This window comes from Corvus moneduloides, chromosome 5 (assembly GCF_009650955.1).
Source record: "Corvus moneduloides isolate bCorMon1 chromosome 5, bCorMon1.pri, whole genome shotgun sequence".
Classification (NCBI taxonomy): Eukaryota; Metazoa; Chordata; class Aves; order Passeriformes; family Corvidae; genus Corvus; species Corvus moneduloides.
The window spans coordinates 38,984,754-39,004,428 of NC_045480.1; the positions used below are offsets into that span (position 1 = coordinate 38,984,754).

The window sequence follows — 19,675 nt, forward strand, 5'->3', positions numbered from 1 at the left end:
GCTTAAAGCTAAGTAGTGCTTCACCTTCCAGGTTTTCCAGCACATGGCACTGGACTGGATGGAGTACTTGATTCTAATTTTTACTTTTGTTTCGAACAGAATAGGGGAAATGCCATTGAGTATACGAGCTAAATGAAAGAGAATACAAAAGCACTCTGGTGAGTGACTGATAATAGATGGGGGCAGATGCTTAGTCTGGTAGTAACTAAAACAATAATGTTCAATAGCATAAAATATGAGATATAAGAAGTAGGAAAAAGGAGAAAAAAATCCTTAAGGGAGGAAATCTTCTTGCTAAAATAAATAAAGCAAAATATTTTTTTCTCTCCAATGTGGAAGTGAATAAATTCTTCCAGAGCCTGTCAATAAATGTTTGGGATGTTGGGACACTAAATGATAAACAAATGCTTACATGGAGTAATTTTACCACTTGCTCCATTAATTTACATTAATCATAAAACCAGAAATATTAATTAGAACTAGGGATAAAACCTTGTTCCTGCCAACATTTTTTCCTGTCTCAAGAAAGATTTAATATTAGCAAATATGACAGTACTAATTTTTCTGTTCTATTATGTAAAATAGGAATCTTTTACAGTTAGTGCATTGCACAAAGTTTCAATTTCTATTTAAAATAGGTTTGCACAGCCTTCAGAGTTCATCTTCTTAGTAATCTTCTGTATCACCAGCACAGATAGCAAGTAAAGCGCTCTCATAATGCCCTGAAGCAAAATGCTGCAAGGAAAAAAAAATCAACTTTTCTGTGACTATACATTTTCTGATTTTTTTCTTTTCTTGGTGTGTGACAAGGAGTAGACTATTATAAGGTTTTGTAAAACACTGCACTTTTTTCATAAGGGTTCTAGGCAGAGATATTTTAAATTTCACTTTCCATGGCCTTCAGTTGCTCGGGCACCTAGAGATAATCTACCTTTGAAAGGCTGGATCTAATCTGTTTATTAATCCTCAAGTTCAATACCAAAAATTCATGAGCGGTTTTGTACAGTTGCTGCGCATCTTGCATTTGGATTATAGTGACATAAAAAAGGTAGTGTCCTAGCAAGAATCATTTTTTTGTACAATTAAACAGTTTCAAAGTTTTAAGATACAAACCAGGAGTAGGAGAGGAACAGGGTTTGTGAAGGTACTACCTAAGCACAAGGATAAAACCAGATATTTATCTCATTTTTGCACACAAGTGGTATCACCTAGCCTTACAGGTCAACATGATATAAGATGTTGTCAAATAGTGTAGAAATCATTCATGCAAACTCTTGTTCAGTGCACACTGTCGTGCCCTGCTTATATACACATCTTGCATTAGGGAGGGACAAAATCACAGAGAGTGAGTTGAGAATTCACTGCTCACTTGCTCAAATCAAACTGAGGCACTGAAAATGCGCTATTGTTTTTACACCTTGCTTTTTGGTTTGTTTTGTTTTAAACCACATGGTTAAACAGAGAGGCACAGTCTGTGTGATACCAGTGCTGAATACATGCAAAAGTTTGTGAAAACTTACTTTAATGTCATGGAAGAGTGATTTCCTGTATCTCTCTTTGTATCGCTGTCGTATGTTCATCAAGTCAATCTCACTCCTGGCTATGAGAATCCTAATAACTGTTTTATTGTGAAACCCAAAGTCCTACAATGAAAAAAGAAGATGAGAGGAAACTTGACAGTTGAACAATATGTGTTTGCCCATCTGTGTATGCTCCTATTAATGTTTAATAGATAAAGACAAGATCTACCCGTGTAGGATATATAAGTATATAGGGTACATAAGATATATCCATAAAGGTATCCTAGACTTTAAAGGAGTCTTAGCATGTAAGGGTTTTATCCTAGAGAGGTTTCATGTACTCAAATAATAGAATTCATGTTACTGAATAACAAGGGGTCCCCATATGTGAGTGATTTATCCATGCACTGAAACTTTTAAAAAAGGAAATTCTGATGAACTTCTGTCAGTATTCTTAGGAATTCAGTTTGTGGGTAGCAGTTGTGGCTCTTGTTGTGGAGTCCATTCAAACTATAATGAGGCCAGTAATCTATTTCACAACAGCTGCTGCCTCATGTGAATTAAGTGAGATTTTTAACCATAGATTTAGAATTTACATAGCATGCGTTCAGATCTGTTATATTGATGCCTTAGATCTTGACCTTTGTGTTTTTCAAATGCTGTACTGCTTAGAGTGCAACCCTGTAGTTTCTTGGGGCCTGTTGGTTTCTGCTCTCTCAGGCTGGGTAGACATAACAAAAGCCTCTCCGGGCCTGCACTCCAAGGTCACCCACACCATCCTAGGCCCAAAAAGTATAATCCAAAGAGCTTCTAAGGAGGACAAGCAGAGGGGAACTTACATCATTGAACTGAAGCTTTAATTGGAGAATTAACCCTGATATGCAAATGAACCAAACCTATAAAGGTGTGAAGAACTCGTGACCCGTCGTCCATCTTGGGGTCCATCTTGGCAATAGCCTCTGGCTGCCAGGGCGTACCTTTGAAGGCCTTTCAAATAAATACCTATTTTATTCTTTTACTTCTGTCCAGTCTCTGTGTCTAGGAGGCCTCTTAAGGCATCAATATTGTAACTGTTTCTAAATAAATTTTCATAATGTAATTGTGTGAAGAATGGGGACATCTAGTGGCAATAAAAATAGTAAAAATAAATTGGCACTTTCACAAAAAATAAAAGAATATGCATGAAGTCCTACAAAGAAAGATGACCATTTGTCTTTATGTAACATTAATTTATTATTTAATTTTTAGCCAAAATTATCTTATTTAATCTTATTAAATCTCTAGAGACAAAATTTAATTATTAAATCTCTAGAGACAAAAACTTACATAGTAAGAAAAAGGCACATTGAGTTCTGCACAGCAGGAGGAGTTACCATCCATAGGAAAAAAGTGTTCAATTAAAAAACAGTTGACAGTTACCAGACAGATATTTTTGAAGGTATCTAAGTAGTTAACCTCTTACTTTTACTGCTGAATTCTAACTGTTGCTTAGGCACTACTGCTTTGAAATTAATGTAGGTACCAACAGTTTTAAAACATGCAATCACACCTTAAAGATTGAAGAGACTGATTTGTAAGTACTTGTTTAAGAATAATCAAACAAAGAAAAAAAAAAAGGAAGCTTCTTTTTATGACATGTGGAGAAAAATGACTACTTACATGAATTGCATTATAAAGCCTGTAAGCAAAGTAGGAAGGCTTGTCACGAATGCAGAGAACTAGGAGAGAAGAATTGCAACAAGTAAACAGAAGATGATTATAAAATAATTTCTTTTGGCTCCTTGAAATATAAAGCTGGGTAGTGCTGTCCATGCCTCAGCTTAAAATTAAGCTACCAATATTCACTAATATAACTATATTTATAATTTTAAAAGTTTGGTAACTTGTTTTGGGTTGCTATTGCATTGGCAGGCCTATTAAATATCAGTGAATACACTCACATGTCCTATTTGTAGAAATATTTTTATCCCTATTCTATAAATGAAGGACAAATATATATAAAGCTTGAAATTTGTTTGTATACCACCAAAGTCTTGAAAACATAGTTGGTTATTTAATATGTGTAAAATCAGTTGGAAATGCAGTTATCATTAATCACACAAAATTTATTAGCTAGTAAAGTAGATACTAGTTCTGCTCAGTCAGAAGCTATTGCTGCATAGATACATTTTTAGATTTACACAAACATGGGAAAGTGGTTAAAATATTCTAATTATCTCTGAAAATTTTATTGCACAATATAGGAGATTAAAGGGGATAAAATATCAGAGAAATAATATTGTTAATGCACAAGAGATAATATACTAGATATTTATTAAGAGATTTCTGCTAGCGAAAACAATATCTTTACATTACCTATTGCAATCAGTAATTCTTGAAAGTATCCATCGTAACATTCATTAATGGCATCTACTATATCTTGCCCAGAGATATTTTGGAACTCCTGGAAAACTTGGGGGGGAAAAAAATTCTTGTTTTATTCTAGTTCATTAATAATCAACTTGCTATTTTGTTTTTTTTTCCTTGCTTCTCCCCAGTACTATAACTATTGAGTTTATTTTTCCCCCTTATTATTCTCAGTGTTTCATTATGTTTATGTTCCCCAGGTCAGGCAACCTAAATGAGTAGCCTGAAACCCGACTTCCAGGACATTCTTCAGTCTACAGTATAAAACGAATGCATGCCGCATATCTAGCAACATCTGTTCATGAAACTTGTAAGAACATCACTAGTAAGATGGCTTCCTTGCTTGGCTTGGCTAAAACTGGCGAGATTCATGGATTGGGGCAAGAAGCCAGGACTTGCATGACATGCACTCTCGCTGCATCATGCAGGTATCCAGACTTGCAAATATACAGGGTGTGCTTTCACCCTCAGGGAAAGAGGAACTTTTTTTTCTGCTGACTGCAAAACTTATGGAGGACTACTGTACAGGCAGAGCCCTCAAATCTCAGGGAGAGAGCAGAACATAGAGCAGGTATGTTAATCCTGTTATCATCAGCTGAATGAATTTGTTGATCCATGATAGCAAAGTAGTTCTATGCTACTGTTGGAAGTTGACATAAGAAATACAACTGGCTGCACAGTGATAAACTTGTCAGCAGACAGACTTTTTCCACTGCAGAGCAGAAACTCGAACTTGTCACCGGATACAATAGTATTCTTTTCTACAATGGAAGATTTGGATGAGCTCACATAAATTTCTTGCAATCTGTAGTTATGTCTGATTTTCTGTTTTAAATAAAAATGGCCCTTATGTTTCTGTGTTTATGTTCATTATGGGAGAGCAGATGTGAACACAGAAGTGCTCCCATCAAAAATTTCTATGAAACTTCTGGGGAAAAGCTTCAACACAGTAATGTATTTTCACATGCAAACATTTCTTGAAAACACTCCATCCAGCTCTCCCAAGGTGTTTTCCCTCCTAAGAGTTGCTTAGAGAAAATGAAAAAATAGTTAAGAAAAATCTCCCTCCTCCTGTTATGTCATGTGTAGACTCAGTGCACCTGTAGTATTTGCCTTTTTTTGGTCATGCATTCTTCTCTGGGTTATTAGGCATCCTGATGCCTGTCTGTTCTGTCTACAGCCGTCAGTAGTCATCAGGCAAAGTTCGGTTTTGCATTACTTCCAAATTCCCATTAACATCAGTGGGAGTCTGAGAGGTCCAACAGTTCACACTTAGGTTTCAGGCTAATGTCCTGCTGCACACTGACTGTCTTGGTATGCAAAGCATGACTTTCTTAGCAAGTCACATTTTTCCTTTCCACTCTATATTCAAACAGCTGAACTGCTGGATTACCCATCCACAACTGCTGGTGACTCCTGTTGCAGAGAATCATTTGCAGCATGTTTTTGTGTTCGCCTGTCTTCTGCTGACATGCTTCCCATAGAATCTAATATATCAGAAAAAGGGAAAAAACTTACAAAAAATATTAAAAAATTATTATAAAAATACTTTAAGTACGTCCTAAATCACTTTTCACCTTTTTTTTTTTTTTTTTTAAATGTTTGAGAACGTCACGTCTGAGCATATTTACCATTGCATCCTGAGCAGCTGTGGAAGGGTCAGCATATCCTTCCATCCTTGTTCCCTGAGGGAAAAAAGAGATACATTTTCTTCAAAAGTTAAATCGTAAACCACTGTAGGAATATAAAGTTCTCTGTATATGAAGCTATGTTGAATTTCTTGAGATAACATATATAGGCTTTTAGGTTGGATCAGTATGTTGCATGGTTGAATTTGCAAATGTAGAAAATATCTTCAAGTTGTCACATTATTTTATGTCTTAATTTTCTTTAATAAGAGGAACTCTGGAATGGTAAGCAGTCTTGTGAGAGGAAAAAGTGGGGAAAGTGGAGAAACCTGTCCAATTTTAGTCCTATTTTAAATGAGCTTTTACCTGACCATCACAATCCCACCACCATTTTCAGAATTATGGATGTTATATTGTTTACTCTAATATGTAACTCCGAGGGGAAAACAAGGATAGGAGTTACATTTGCCATTCACTGATTAGTTCTTATCAATATGCGTATTACCAGAAGAATCTTTTCTCAATGTTTTTTTCTTCCTGCACAAACCATAGGAGCAAGCTCACCAAATAATGGAGATTTTGCTTGCTCATAATCATTGTCTAAAATGAAGATCCAAGACCAGGAAATTGTTTGACAACTTTGATACACAAACCACAAAAGAATAATTCTAATTTTCCCATACATTTAATAGCTTTTCAGTTACACAAAACAAGCTAACTTCTTTAGTAAACACACTATGATCTGAATTACATAGTCAGAAAAAGAGACGAGCACACTACTTTTGGAATTGCTTTTTTAACCGTAGTCATCTTGTAAGGATACAAATCAGCCTTAGTTGCAGAACTCTTAAGAATCTGAAGCTCATGTAATTACTGCCTTAATAAAAGTGTTTGAAGCAATTAAGTTTAAAATTTACAGTCGTGTTACCTTATATGTGGAGAATTAAAATTAGATATTGGCTGTCAGCTTGTAAAATTACTTATTTGTAGTTCTTTTTTGTTAAAAATGATAGTTTACATTTTAATTAAATGGTGAGAATTTCACGCAGTGAAATTTCTAGTAGTAAGATAAATTATTTGAAGTGAATTATGATGGAATGACTGCATAAAATTACATACACAAGAAAATAAGGGAATAAAGACAGGGAAGTGAACAATAAAATAACTTTAGTAGTACTCTACATGAATCAAATGCCCAATTTCTCCAGTAACATATGTATAATTATGTTTTAAATTGTAGAAAATTATCTTATTTCAATTAATACCCAAAAAAAGAGAATTAGAATAAAATCTGTTTGTCTCAGACTAGAATATTAACTAGCCTGATTTTGAAACTCATTACTCTGTTAATTTCTTTAGGAAGGACCATACCCTATAACCTCTTAGCTGCCTCACGCTGAACATGAAAACCATAAATACAATACTATAGCAATTGAACAGTTTGCTCTGCATATGTGGAGCGTGTTTACTTCTCTCAGTAGTCTGATGTGTGTCATCAATCCCAAGATTTAATAGAAATCAAAGCAAAGGGTTTCTGCAAAAAATCATTAAAAGATGCATTGGAAATGTTGCATGGTTATAGATCTAGAAAGGGTATGTTTTAATGAAATAAAACTGAGTTTTAATATAAGATCATATCCAAGCATGAGTGATTCGACTAACAATCCTCAGAAGTATACAGTATAACTGAGTAAAGTTGAGATTTCCTGCAGCTCTTCCTTATCTTGAGAGAAATAGCAGATTTTGTTGGCTAAGAAATTGCTGATTTTAGGCCTCTTTATCAATATCTGGGGTATAAGAAAATAAGGACTAGTAATGTATAATCTGAGATTATTTTAAATTTGGTTCATTTGACAGGTAAAGTATGTCCCATGGCTTTAATAATTATGAGAGGTGATGTTGCTTAACCTCTAGCTCTTCATTTTTAAGCCAGAAAGAATTTTCATTATTAGGGAAAAAACATCCAGCATTAGAAAAAAATATTTCCTGTTTATAGCTTCTACTTTTGAAACATCTGTCTTTTTCACCTCAGTGAAGCCTCCTATTATTTTAAATTTGTGTAAGAAGTTTTTCCCCAGACATGCATGTATATAAAAATACAGATGCATCTTATGTATGCTGTTATCCCCTGGTGGCCTTTTTGTCATTATTTGTTACTCTGGTTTACAAAAGATTTTAAAGATAATGAGCACAGTGGCTACAATGAGAATGGGAGCTTATGATCTGAAGAGGATGACAACTTTGTTGTATAAATTACAGACTGGTGAAACTGCAAAAGTTGGTGTGTAAAAGTGACACTTCTTTGCCTCTGTGCAAGCATTTTGTGATTTAGCCTATACAATAGCACTAAGAGCATTGTATTTTAAGCAGTGAACTCTTTAGTTCTGTATTTCTTAGTCAAATGTGAATATATCTCTACTTTCACATAATGTTTGACTGGTTTATGGTATATTCTGATAACAGAGAAAACACATGCTTTTAAAAATGACAATCACATTTGTACATGCAAGTAGGCTCCTTTTGAGATGAGACATATGGAGCAAAGGGGCAGCAGTTGAATACCAAGGGGACTTTATAAAATAATCTGTTTACCTTTGTCTCCATCTGATAGCCAAAATCTAAGAGTAGATGAAGAAATTCCGTTTCTCTTCCTCATCAGCTTCCCTCCTGTCTCTTGTTCAAAAGTGCAGCCCTATTGAACTAGCTTTAATCACAGTCACCTTAAAATGTAAAGCTTATCAAATACTATCAAAAGTCATTATGAATCTTTTAGAAATGTAAGTCACAATTCTTGTTTTTACAGTACCTGAGCAAGGTTCATGAGTGTATCTCTGAAGTGACCTGACGTCTCAGAATCAATATCTTGTTGAAGATCAGTATTATATTCTAGGTTAAGCCAAAAACATATAATCTAAATCACAAATGAACATGCTCTGAATAGTACAAGTGAAGATTATCAGATAAAGGATAAATAGGCTTCAAATACTTGTCCATTTTCTATTGTGTCTATTCCACTGTAACCTGGGCAGCTTCTACAAGGACCTGGCTGTGGGGCTGGCACATCTGTCTGGCCCTGCTGGGGGCCCTCAGCCACTGTCCCCCCTCACCTGCTCACCCACCACATTGCATCAGCCTTTTGTACACAGTTAATGGGAGGGGATGTGGAAGGGAACCAGTCAGTACTGAGGGGTTGTTTTTGTAGTTCTGGTCCTTCATGTGTGCTAATACCTCCACAACACACATAGTACAACTGCTACTGTACACTTGTTAAAAAACCTTACGCATTAGGTAGGCTTCTTTCATCTGGAAGATCTCCATATTTGATCTTGAGGCTAATATGTCAATTAGACATTTTTCTTCTATGTCTACTCCCTGTATGGAAAGAAGTAAATATGAAAAGATGTTGTGTAGTAGAAACCTCAATTTTTAGAAGAAAGCAATGCTGTCCTTATCAGAAATAACAAAATAATAGCAGTCTCTGAAGAGTGTACGTTTGCATAATCTACCTGTTTAAATTACTTTTGTAGTAAAACCCTGTACTTAATATATATTTCTACTTAATCTGAATTTCAGCATGTACATTACCAAGTGGGAAATGAAGCAAGACTAGTGTTGACAGAAACATAATGGGAATAATTTTAGAGCTTAAGTAAGAATTATGGTTAGCTGAAAGAAATCAGATGCAAAAATTCAGCATACATCCCTAGCAAGTATTCAGGAAATCTGAAGTAGACATGAGCACAGCTATTATGTTGGTCTTCTATCTTCTTCCTTTCATTTAAAAATTTATTTAGGAACTCTACAGTCTGTAATGTCTAGCATAGAACTTTATTATTATTATTAAAGGATTATTAAAGTATTAAAGGAAAGCACCGTGGCCATTCATGCAGTTCTGCAAATCACTGTATTTTCCCACAGGGTTTGAATTAATTTTATAAACTTTAGTTGACATAAGATGTGGTCCATATGCTGCTTTTGATATGCACATGGATAGTGTTAATGAGTATTCTGCGTTTGGGATAATGGGAGAACATTAGCGCTCATAGATACGCATGGCCTGTTTTTTTTTACCTTGGCCATAAGAATCCAGATCAAGATAGACTACTGTAAGAAAGTTCAAGTTTGATCCATATTTAGGAAAAAATAAACTTTGGCAATATTATCAATGATGTTAATGAAAGACATGATTCCTTTGTTAGCAATGGTATTTCACAATCCTTCTAATGCCAGCTATAATAAAGACATACCGGTAGTTCTAAAGAGTGCATTGATTTAAATGTCTGAAGAACAAGAAAAAGCAGTTAACTTTTTTTTTGGGGGGGGGGGGGGGGGGACGGAATTCTCAAAATTGGTGAGATAGATCATCTTGCCCAAAGTCTTGTGATCTGTGTCTTACTTGTGACAGCAGACAGTAGCAAATATTCATAGAAGGAAAAGGAAAACAGTGTTGAACTCTGATATGCCTTCCTGTCTTTTAGGAGTTGGCAATTTAGGAATTTCCTGAAAAGGATTAGTATTTTCGATAGCCAACAGTCAGCCTGTTTTCAAAGAATTTATTGAAGTCCTTTATGAACTGATTTGTGTTTTTGGTCTCCACAGTGCCCTGTAGGAATGAATTTCACCATTTAATGACCTGATATTTGAAAAAATGTTTTTGTTTGTTTCAAAACTTCAGTTGTGTGAGGATTGAAGTCTCAGATCCTGGGAAGAAAAGGAAATATTTTCTTCAAAATGGGAAATCAGTTCTGTTTCAGTGGAGTTATCATTGCTTTGTCACAGAGCAATTTGTAAGTGTTTATGCAAAGACATGTTTTGCTAAAGAAGTATTGGTCTTTTGGGAGGTGGAGCCTTAGTACATGGCACTGGCTGTGGAAATAAATTTGGTTTGTAACATACATAAATGCCTGCAAAAACGGCACCTTACATTTCCCTGTATACATATTTCTTCATTTACTGAGATTACCATGGGTGTTATATGGCTTGTATTTGTTACATGTCAAGGATATTATTTATGCTGGGTTTAGCATACCAATGAATAAACTTGAAATAGCACTGTATTTCTGATGACTAGTGGACTATGCGATAGTACACTACTCCAGTGTACTAACTTTCAGTAGTTTATCAACCAATCAAATGTAAAAAAATTATTTAATGTACGTTTAGTACTCTAATTAATGACTGCAACTCTAAGCAGTTCTGAATATGAAGATTACCGTCAAGGCATGCCAAAGCTCGTGGGCATCATAGGAGGCAGGTGGATACATCAAGCCAACCATAACTTCTTTGAAGTGATGAGAGAGATTCTCTTTTAGGTCTGTTATTAGATCCTTGAAAAGAAAAAGAAAATGCACAGACAGGATTATCTCAATAATCACATTCTATTAAGACATCTTAAAAAATTATTGGTGCTTTTCTCTTCAAATGATTAAGGATAAACTGTTAAAGATGAATTCCAGCTAAGATTAAGTAAAAAATTATTCTTTTAAATAGTACATTCTTGTTATACTGGTATGGGCAAGATGAGTATAGATGCACAAGCCAGTAGACCACAATGGGTTGTTGGTTTTCAGTTCATTAGAACAGAGAAGAAAATGCAGATGTTTAAGTGTAACTATTACTTAAAGTCTTGGAAAACTGAATATTCACGGCAGAGTGTCTGTAGCTTCCCTTAACATATTCCCTGTGCGAATCCAAGAGAGGTAAGTGCCTTTGGAAGATGAATCTCATAAAACAAAAGTGATTTCTTGTGCTTTTTTCAGTGTTACCATCTGAATAATTTTAAAAAATCATCTGTATTGCTCCTAGTACATAAATTATTGTCTTTGGATTGCTGGAAGGTTATGTGCTTCAATTCAGGTATATTTTACATTCAAACTGAATTCACTACTTTTGATAGATGCTGGATTAATAATAAGGAACCCGTCTTTCCCCCCTCTCATGTTTCTCAGTTCTTTCTTGCGAGGTAGCTGAGTAGTGGAACAGAGTTTCCTCCCCATTCTCCCCATTCCTGGTAGCATCCTTCAAAATACTGCAAATGCCAAAAGCTTGTTAGCTTACTATTGATGTTTCTTGTTTCTGATTGAGGACACTTGTGCAGTTTTTTTTTTTTTTCTTTAGTGTTTTCTGTGCAGCACTAGACACCTGTCAGATATGTTCTGGTCTGTGTCTGAATTGAAAAGCATGCCAGAAACTGTTCCCATGATATACACTATTATGTTTCCAGAGCTGTATTTTTTCAGGCCTGTACTTTTATTTTGATACATTTCTGAATATAATTTATTTAATAGCTACAATAGCAGTGAAGGATGACATATGCACAGTAAAAATTAAATTTATGACAAAGAAACATACACAGTCTCCAGTGAATGCATTTTAGATTCATTTGACAAGCACTAAATCACACAGGGAGTAGAAATTAATTCATTAAGACGTTTTACTTCTGATAACATGCCTGTGGGAAAACGGATTAATAATACAAATGGATGCTACTTAAAAATTACTCCTGCAATCAGAGCTAAGGGAAGTGAAGTACTGAAAATAAGAAAAGACAACTCTAAGTTGTCATTGTTTAAATTTCCTAATCATCTTTGCTGTAAGAAATCCTTGAAGGCTAATTGTAAGAAGGAATCTTAAAACTTCTCTGTATGTCTGAATCAAGCAGCTAGTTCAGGGGTTTTTTATTCTTTTTTTTTTTATATTTCTCTCCTAATGTGTCCCAGTTTACATTTGTCTAATGAATGGGCATAGTGGCTACCATATTGAGCAGACTGAAATGAAATAAAGAGGGCAGAGGATTGGACCAACAGGTTTACCATAAATTGAACCGAGAAGGTTAAAACTGCTGTTGCCTTGCCATGTCTCTTCTCTGTCCTGACGTGTTTACCACTCATAAACTGGGACTACCAAATGGTGCATTTGCTCAATGCAATATCACCAGTAAGACAAATTACAGCCAGGGAAATGCTGTGTGTGCTAAATTATCTTCCAAAGCGCAAACTGGAGCAACTCAAGGTAAGATGTATCATGTTCTTGCTGGGGTTTTTTTTTCAAACTGTCGAGGTTATCATGATGTATCTTGCATTGTAAAGTGTACCTGGTGCTTAATGAATTCATTTGAATTAAAATTGTGGGTATATTGTAGTATGTTCCATGAATTTTAGAATACTCTGTAGCCAATTGCTGGAATATGAAAAGTTTATTTGCCTTTCCCTTCTATTATTATTCATAGACTTAGAGACTGAGATTCTTAAAAAGGACATCTGAGGTTTTATTTGGCTTTTTTCTTTCTTCTAGATCTTTCGGTCTGTGTCCACTGGCTTAATACCACTTCAGGTTTACTCATATGGCTGAAAGAGGTATGAATTTAAAGGTGATATGTTTTCATGGGGATTTATTGATTTGTTTGTATTTTTATTTTTCATTTGAAAAGGAAAACCAATTAGATCAGTGGCGAGCAAGTCAATAATTGTTCTCCATGAACATGAAATACCTGCATTCCTGAAGGACATTTGCCAATTCTTTATTGCAATACTGTGTTGTCTCTATATCGTCTTCATATATCGGAGAGCAGAAATTAAAAACATGATACGAATCTTTTAAATATTTTCCCTTGTTAAAGTGATACAGTTCATACACTCTAGAGAAAAGATTAAAACAAACCAGCCAGCTGCTATGGATGGAGTAGAGAAGGACTGTCCAGTGATGAAGGAGATAAATGAACACTTGGAAAGAATGGGCTTGGGTGCTTCACATCACAGGCACCTTTGGGTAGCTTGACATACTTTAGTTTTCCATAAGTAGGATTAAAACTCAGTGAGAAATATTGCATGGATAAACACTGAACTTGTATGGTTTGCATGTGTGATGGTAACCTAATAAATACCTCATAACAGAAAAAACAATTTTAATAATTTATGTGCACTGATTTCCATCATTGTCACAGTCTTTGGAAGGTGGATAGCTGTGATTCAGTTATTGTTCTTTTATGGTCTCTATAAAACATACTTGTCCATTCAAGGCTACATCTAAAATATCACAATTATTGTGTGTTTGATTTTTTCTAACAGTCCAAATAAAGTCATTGATCTCCTGGAGATGAGTAGCAACACAGGATCAACCCACTACACAGTTTAAACCCAGCTCTTTTTCCTCCAGTTCTAGGAGGAGGATATCTATCTCTGTGTATGTTTAAGAACCCGTATAACAAAATTTACATTGTTATATACAGTAAATATGGATAAAATACATTTTTTTAAAAAGTAACTTTTTATGTCAAAATTTTTTAAACACCTTTCAAAGATTCATAACTTTAACATTAAGCAGCTCAGATGAGTATTGCCCTTAGTGTATAGATGGAATTATATGGAACAAGGTGTGAAAATGTCAGTGCTTGGGATGTGAAAATTAATCATTATGTAAGTAAGATAAAAAGCCTGTAACTCTCTGTATGGTGTTTTTCTTTGGTTACAATACTATTTTATTATTTATTCAAAACTTGAAAAATGTATTTCATAACCTCCCAAAAGCACATAAAGGAAGAAATAAGTCTGTTCAGAAATTTTAGGTTGGTCAATAGAGTAGAATGGACTGTAGAAGAAGGAACTTTCCCTGTCCTTTTCTAACTCTGTGTGTGGCAGACATACTTCTGTAGAAATGATAATCTGATACCGTCAGAGGTATCAATAGCCAACGAGCAAACTTGTGTGTCAACGTGTTGTGCCAGCCAGCTGTCTGACAGGCTTGTGGTTCCAGTGACTGACCTGAGAGAAGGGCTGACAGCTGCACAGGAGGCAAGAGAGAAAGAAAGAATGAAAGTACAAAGTGCTTCTGTCGTACCCTGCTGTACATGTCTCTGTATGCCTCAGCAATCATGAGCCGCTGTGAGTTGCAACGCTGAGTTAGGATATCAATCAACACATCTTTTTCACAACCTGAAAAGGAAACAACACAGACTCTCAATTAACAACCTGGTGTTATTTACTTATATTTGTGATCGTTTGTGTTTTGTTTAAAAGCATTATACTAATTTCTTGAAAAAACTGATCAAGAGAATAATATCCCACTAGTATTTACCAACATCAGTTATATTTACCGTGCTTGTGTATCTTGCACTTGCTGGTGTAATACCATCAAAAAGTGAAGCAGTCTGTTATTATCAGTTGCATCATCACCTCTCAGAAGCTCAATGGATTTGAAAGCATCAGTAAAAGAGATATGGGCTTTCATACAGTCAGATCTAGGCCCAGTAGCAGGATTTGTGGCAGAGCCTTGGAAGTCATACTTGTGTGTTCTGTTAATATTGATTAAATTGTCATTTGAGAATTAGGGATCTCTTTTATGGGGACAAAAAATTGCTGTTAGACCATTTGTTGAAAAACTCAAAGTTATAATTTCAGAGGAACAGTATAAAGTAAGTTATGAAGTTTTAAAAAATAGTATTTTTCCCCATTTCCAAGGGCATTTTATTGAAGGTTACCTATGGTGGTGTGCTTGATAGCTAGAGCATACTAGTAAACTCCTATAATGAATCAGTACTATTGTCTATGAAAAATAATATTATTAGCACATTCAGAAAATTATTTCATGATTTTAAAATTGCTTTTGCATCCTAAGGGTTGGGATACTGTACATAATGTTTCTTTTTACTTTTCAGAAAATAGTTATAACTAGGAATCTTTACAGCTTATATCATTTCTATAGTAAAAACTGAGAAGGATCCAGATCTAGGAGATATTATAAAACATAAACATAAATCTTTATTCACTTGTGTAGTACTACTGGTATCAGTGGGATAACATATGTGACTGAACATGCTCATAAGAATTAATGCCATGTGCAGGACTGAGAGTCAGAGTGTCAGTGCCTGTAAAGGATATGGTGACTTTATCTCCTCTGAAGCTGAACCGTTTATTTTGTCAATTGTCCTTTAAATCACAACTTTGTTCCATGTACTTTGATAGGAAGATTAAAATTAAGGTTAATTTGCTTGTACTTAGAGTATTAAATGAAGAATATAATCTCTATATTTTCATGTTAGCAACATTACCTTAAAAGTATGGTTTGAAGCGCAGGAAGATATTTAAAGCTTTTCATCTGTAGCCAATTTAATAATAAAGATACTTCAGATCCCCCTTGATGAATAATGCTTATTGTGGTTCATTTGACATTAAGTCTGAGTCCTCACATTTTCATTAAAGAAACTGAAACCAGAATGAGTGATTTGGTGCTGTACAATCTTGTGAAAAACCCAAGGGGTATGAAAGCTCTGATACAGAAAACAGTTTTAAAGTGAGGAAAACATTTAAGATAGTAAAAAAATCGATCAGTATTTTGACCCTCAGCAATACCAACAAGGTTAAACAGGAAAATACAAAAATCTGAACAGAGAAAAATGTTTTTGTGAACAAAAGGTTTTTGGAACAAACACTGAAAGCAAAAATTGCAAAGATAATGAATTCTTTAAACTCTCTACTCCATCTATTTTTATTACTTATGACTGATTAAGAGACTTAGCAGACCTTGGTAGCAGTTATTTGTTGAAGTGACAACTAAAATATTTTCATTTCTTGGCCCTCACTCTAGTGATGTAACACAGAATTCTGTTTTCTTTTTCTTGTTTTCTCAATGAAGTGTTCATTACTGTAAGTGTTGGTATGGATTTTAGATTAATCTTGATCAATTCATAGTTCCTGTAAATGCAAATGTTTTATTTGGACATCATCAGTGTGACTTACTGTGATTCCTTGAAGAATCTGCAGACAGGTGGTGACACTTAATTTTATGAGTTTTTATTTTGCCTAATGCTTGTTGTTTTATGGGGGCTTTCTGAGAAAGAGGAAATTGGTGTTAGAATTGGTCAAGATACTCACTAATTCCCTGTAGGGCTCCTCCTAGCAACTGGGCATCCATTATAGGGTTAAAATTTGGAGCGGGAAGAATCGTTCCTTGTGTCTACAAAAGGAAAAAGCAGACTTTAATTGATATGTTTAATATTTTTTACATGGTAACGTAGTTCTGTTGAAAACCAACAATCATAACTTTAAATTTTCTTTGCTTCATGGGGAGCAGGATGTAAAGTTTTTAATTATGAAACAGAACTTAAACTTGCAGTTAACCCTGGAATGTTAGAGAAAGTTGCCCCTAGCATGAGTTAGGCCTGAATAGGAAAACAAATTATGAGGGTTTACATTAAAATGTAAATTTTAATTTTAATGTCTATCCCTTTGCTAAACTTTTTAAAAAATATTATTTTATATTTCAAAGTTAATCTATGGAATCCCTGACAGTCTTCAGTATTTATTCCTCATGGTATTTTTAATTTGAAAGGACTAGTGAGAAAATGATGAGTGAGATCTGTAGGTTGGGTACCAACCTAGTGATTTATTAAAGCGATGGTGTTACTGCTAAGTGTGAGATAGTTTTGATATATGCGATGTAGAAGGCAGCACCATTTTCTGCTTGCTTTGAAACTGATTAAATTACTGTCAGCTCACTCTCAGTGATACTTTATTTCATGTATTTTTTCTTATTAAGAAATCTGTGAATAATAAACAGAATTAATTTTAATAGAATCACAGACCAATAGAAACAGAAGAAAACAACTGAGGTTGACAGACACTTAGTTCTGTCTCCTGGTTAACCTCTTTAGTTCATCTGAGAATTTTATCTGCTTTACCTGATGTACCAACTGTGAAGGTTCTCTTTTATGATGATTCCTGGACTTGGTCAGAAGATCTGATTAAAATGACACTGTTAACTTTATATTTACATTTCAAAGAAAAGTGGGATATATTTTATAAATATGAATGGGGTATTTTTACAAATACTTCCTAGAATCAGGACTTACATGGATTACACTAATTAATTTGTTTGCTTGCTTGCTTGCTCTACATACACTTGGAAGTCTTTTGTACATTGTGCCTTCAGTAGTAATGACATACACTTAAGTTTTGTGCATAGCCACTAATCACACTTGTCTGGCTTGAAATCTAAGTAGAGGAATTAAAAAACACCAAACAAGAATTGTGTATTTTAGATGAGAAGGAAAACACCATTTCTTGATACATTTGCTCACTACTTTAGACCCACCAAGCAAAAGTAGGAACGAATTGTCTGTGGCTAAGTGAGAAAAAGTACATAGCCAGAAATTTCAGATTTTTGGAGGAGTTACTTTAAAAAGTACTAATAGGGCAGCATGCCTGTACACAAAAAGTACTTATCAATAGACAGATGTCTTTCTGCAGTTTGTTCATCATTTAAATACAAGGTCCAACTTTAACAACTGAACATGAAGTATGTTTTTACTCATAAACCAATTGGGAAAATGCTGAGAGAAAAAATGATTTGGAAATAGGGAGATAAATGTTGGCCACAGAGGACACGGTAACACTTAAGCCAATTTTTTTTGATTGATATATGTTCCTGTATCTGAAATAAATTGCATACTCATCCTTAAGATATGCTCCATCCCATCTTCCTTTGTCAGTGTGAGAATTGTCTGTGTACCCTGGGCCTCGCTTGGCACTTAATATAAATGTAGGATAGGGATCCACAGATATTAGCTTCAGAAATTGAGTTCATAATAGCCCTCACTGGTCAGAAGGGTGGCGGTGAGGAGAAGAGAAAATGTAGGAAGTGTGCACTTATTTGAATCTAATTTTAAATACAGGTGATGACTCTTCATCTCTGCATCAGCTTTGTACAGGCTCAGTTCCTGTAAAGATTGGTTATCTCAAAGTGTTTCCTTTCACACATCCAGGTTTGTGTTGTCACAAAATTAACAGCTAAATCACTGATCTTTTCAGTGTTTATGATATTTGCACTAAAATCAGACATAAGTAGTTAACTCAGCAAATGCTTTAAGAATGGATTCCTGCATAGTCCTTGGAGTGAAACATTAGCAAAAGTGGTTTTCAAAGCATGTATCACCTCTCAGTCTGAATGGAGGTAAGTATTAATAATTTCTGAATATATATCTTTATTCATGAAACAGTCAAATAAGAAAAGGACTTTGCATGAATGCATAATTGCAAAAATATAATGGAGGAACTGGTCATAGAAAAGACAGTTTTGAATATACAGATTTGCAGACTTGTAAGTTTTTTACCAAAAAAGGCAACACACCATTTGTGATGTATCTTTCGGGCAAACTAATGGATTTTTGAGTGTGCTGTATTCTCCCTTGGTTCAGCAGAGCTGCTGAACACCTCTTTGATAAAGTATTTGCTCTCTTATTATTTGAGGCGTACCATCAGTAGATTAAACCTTACCCAGTGAATGCCTACCTCTTATCCAGAATATAAAACATGATGCTTTTAAGTAGAGCCAGATTAAATATGAAGGTTCTGGTAAAAATTTTTAGAAGATACAGTACAATATAACTTATTTTTGAATTAAAGTGAATAAAATAAATTTTATTACAATTTTCTTCTAGCGTACACATTGTAGGTGGCTTAGTTTTTCATCTCACAGAAAGCATTTTTTAAAAGGATTTTCAGTGTACCTTGTGTTTGGATTTTCAGAGGGGTTTCTCCAAAAATTCGGCATTCTGCCAATGTACCAGTTCTCTGAACTTAGACCTAGGATTTACAGCATACATGCTATCAGGGTCCCCAGAAGGAATTTTTGCCTAATTAGTGGTGTCTTACTGCTGGCATAGCTCACAGAGTTTTTTCAATGTTGTGTACCTTGAAGAAAGCACTTTGCTACTTTACACAGTGTTTACACAGGCTGCCTTTAGGAAGATTTATCCCATCACAACCTCTGTCAGTTTTTTCTTCAATCTCTTTCAGAGTGTCTGTCTTTGACTAGCCCGCAGAAGCATCCTTTCTTTATACACTTAATTTCAAAATGTTAAGGTGTTTATTACTTGTTAAAGTTATTCCACTTGCTTTCACTGAATTTTTGAAATATGGCCTCTGGCAGGCCTGGGCCAAATATTTAGAGCAGAACTCTGGTAATTTGGGGTCTGAATTCAATGTGATTGCATAGCAATTGCCTACAGCTTGCTGCGAATTGTAGCCTTTTTTTTTTTTTTTTGAGAGTGCTATGCAATATTTGCCATGGAAGGCAAACCCAAGGAAATTTACTGTAGACAGTTCAGTGGGGACAGGGATTGATTCT

General features: G+C 34.8%; 1 protein-coding gene across 1 annotated transcript; it reads right to left on the bottom strand.

Annotated features, from left to right (window-relative positions):
- Positions 1-513: 513 nt before the first annotated feature.
- ANXA10 (annexin A10) lies at positions 514-17,468 on the bottom strand. The gene is made up of 12 exons (XM_032110406.1): positions 17,448-17,468; positions 16,423-16,504; positions 14,390-14,484; positions 10,768-10,881; positions 8,836-8,926; positions 8,361-8,440; positions 5,558-5,611; positions 5,320-5,413; positions 3,876-3,971; positions 3,180-3,238; positions 1,521-1,643; positions 514-735 (listed from the first exon to the last, which is right to left on the bottom strand). Exons 1-12 carry the CDS (start codon positions 17,466-17,468, stop codon positions 667-669), a joined length of 978 nt encoding a protein of 325 aa, XP_031966297.1. The 3' UTR covers positions 514-666.
- Positions 17,469-19,675: the final 2,207 nt, after the last annotated feature.

Excerpts from the sequence above, each read along its gene's own strand:
- ANXA10 (XM_032110406.1), bottom strand. The coding sequence starts at position 17,468 with ATGTACAAAAGACTTCCAAGT. Across the intron at positions 10,882-14,389 it reads ACAGAGACATGTACAGCAGG|GATCTAATAACAGACCTAAA; the intron begins GTACGACAGAAG and ends TTTCTTTTCAAG. Across the intron at positions 5,612-8,360 it reads CACTCATGAACCTTGCTCAG|GGAACAAGGATGGAAGGATA; the intron begins GTACTGTAAAAA and ends TTTTTCCCTCAG.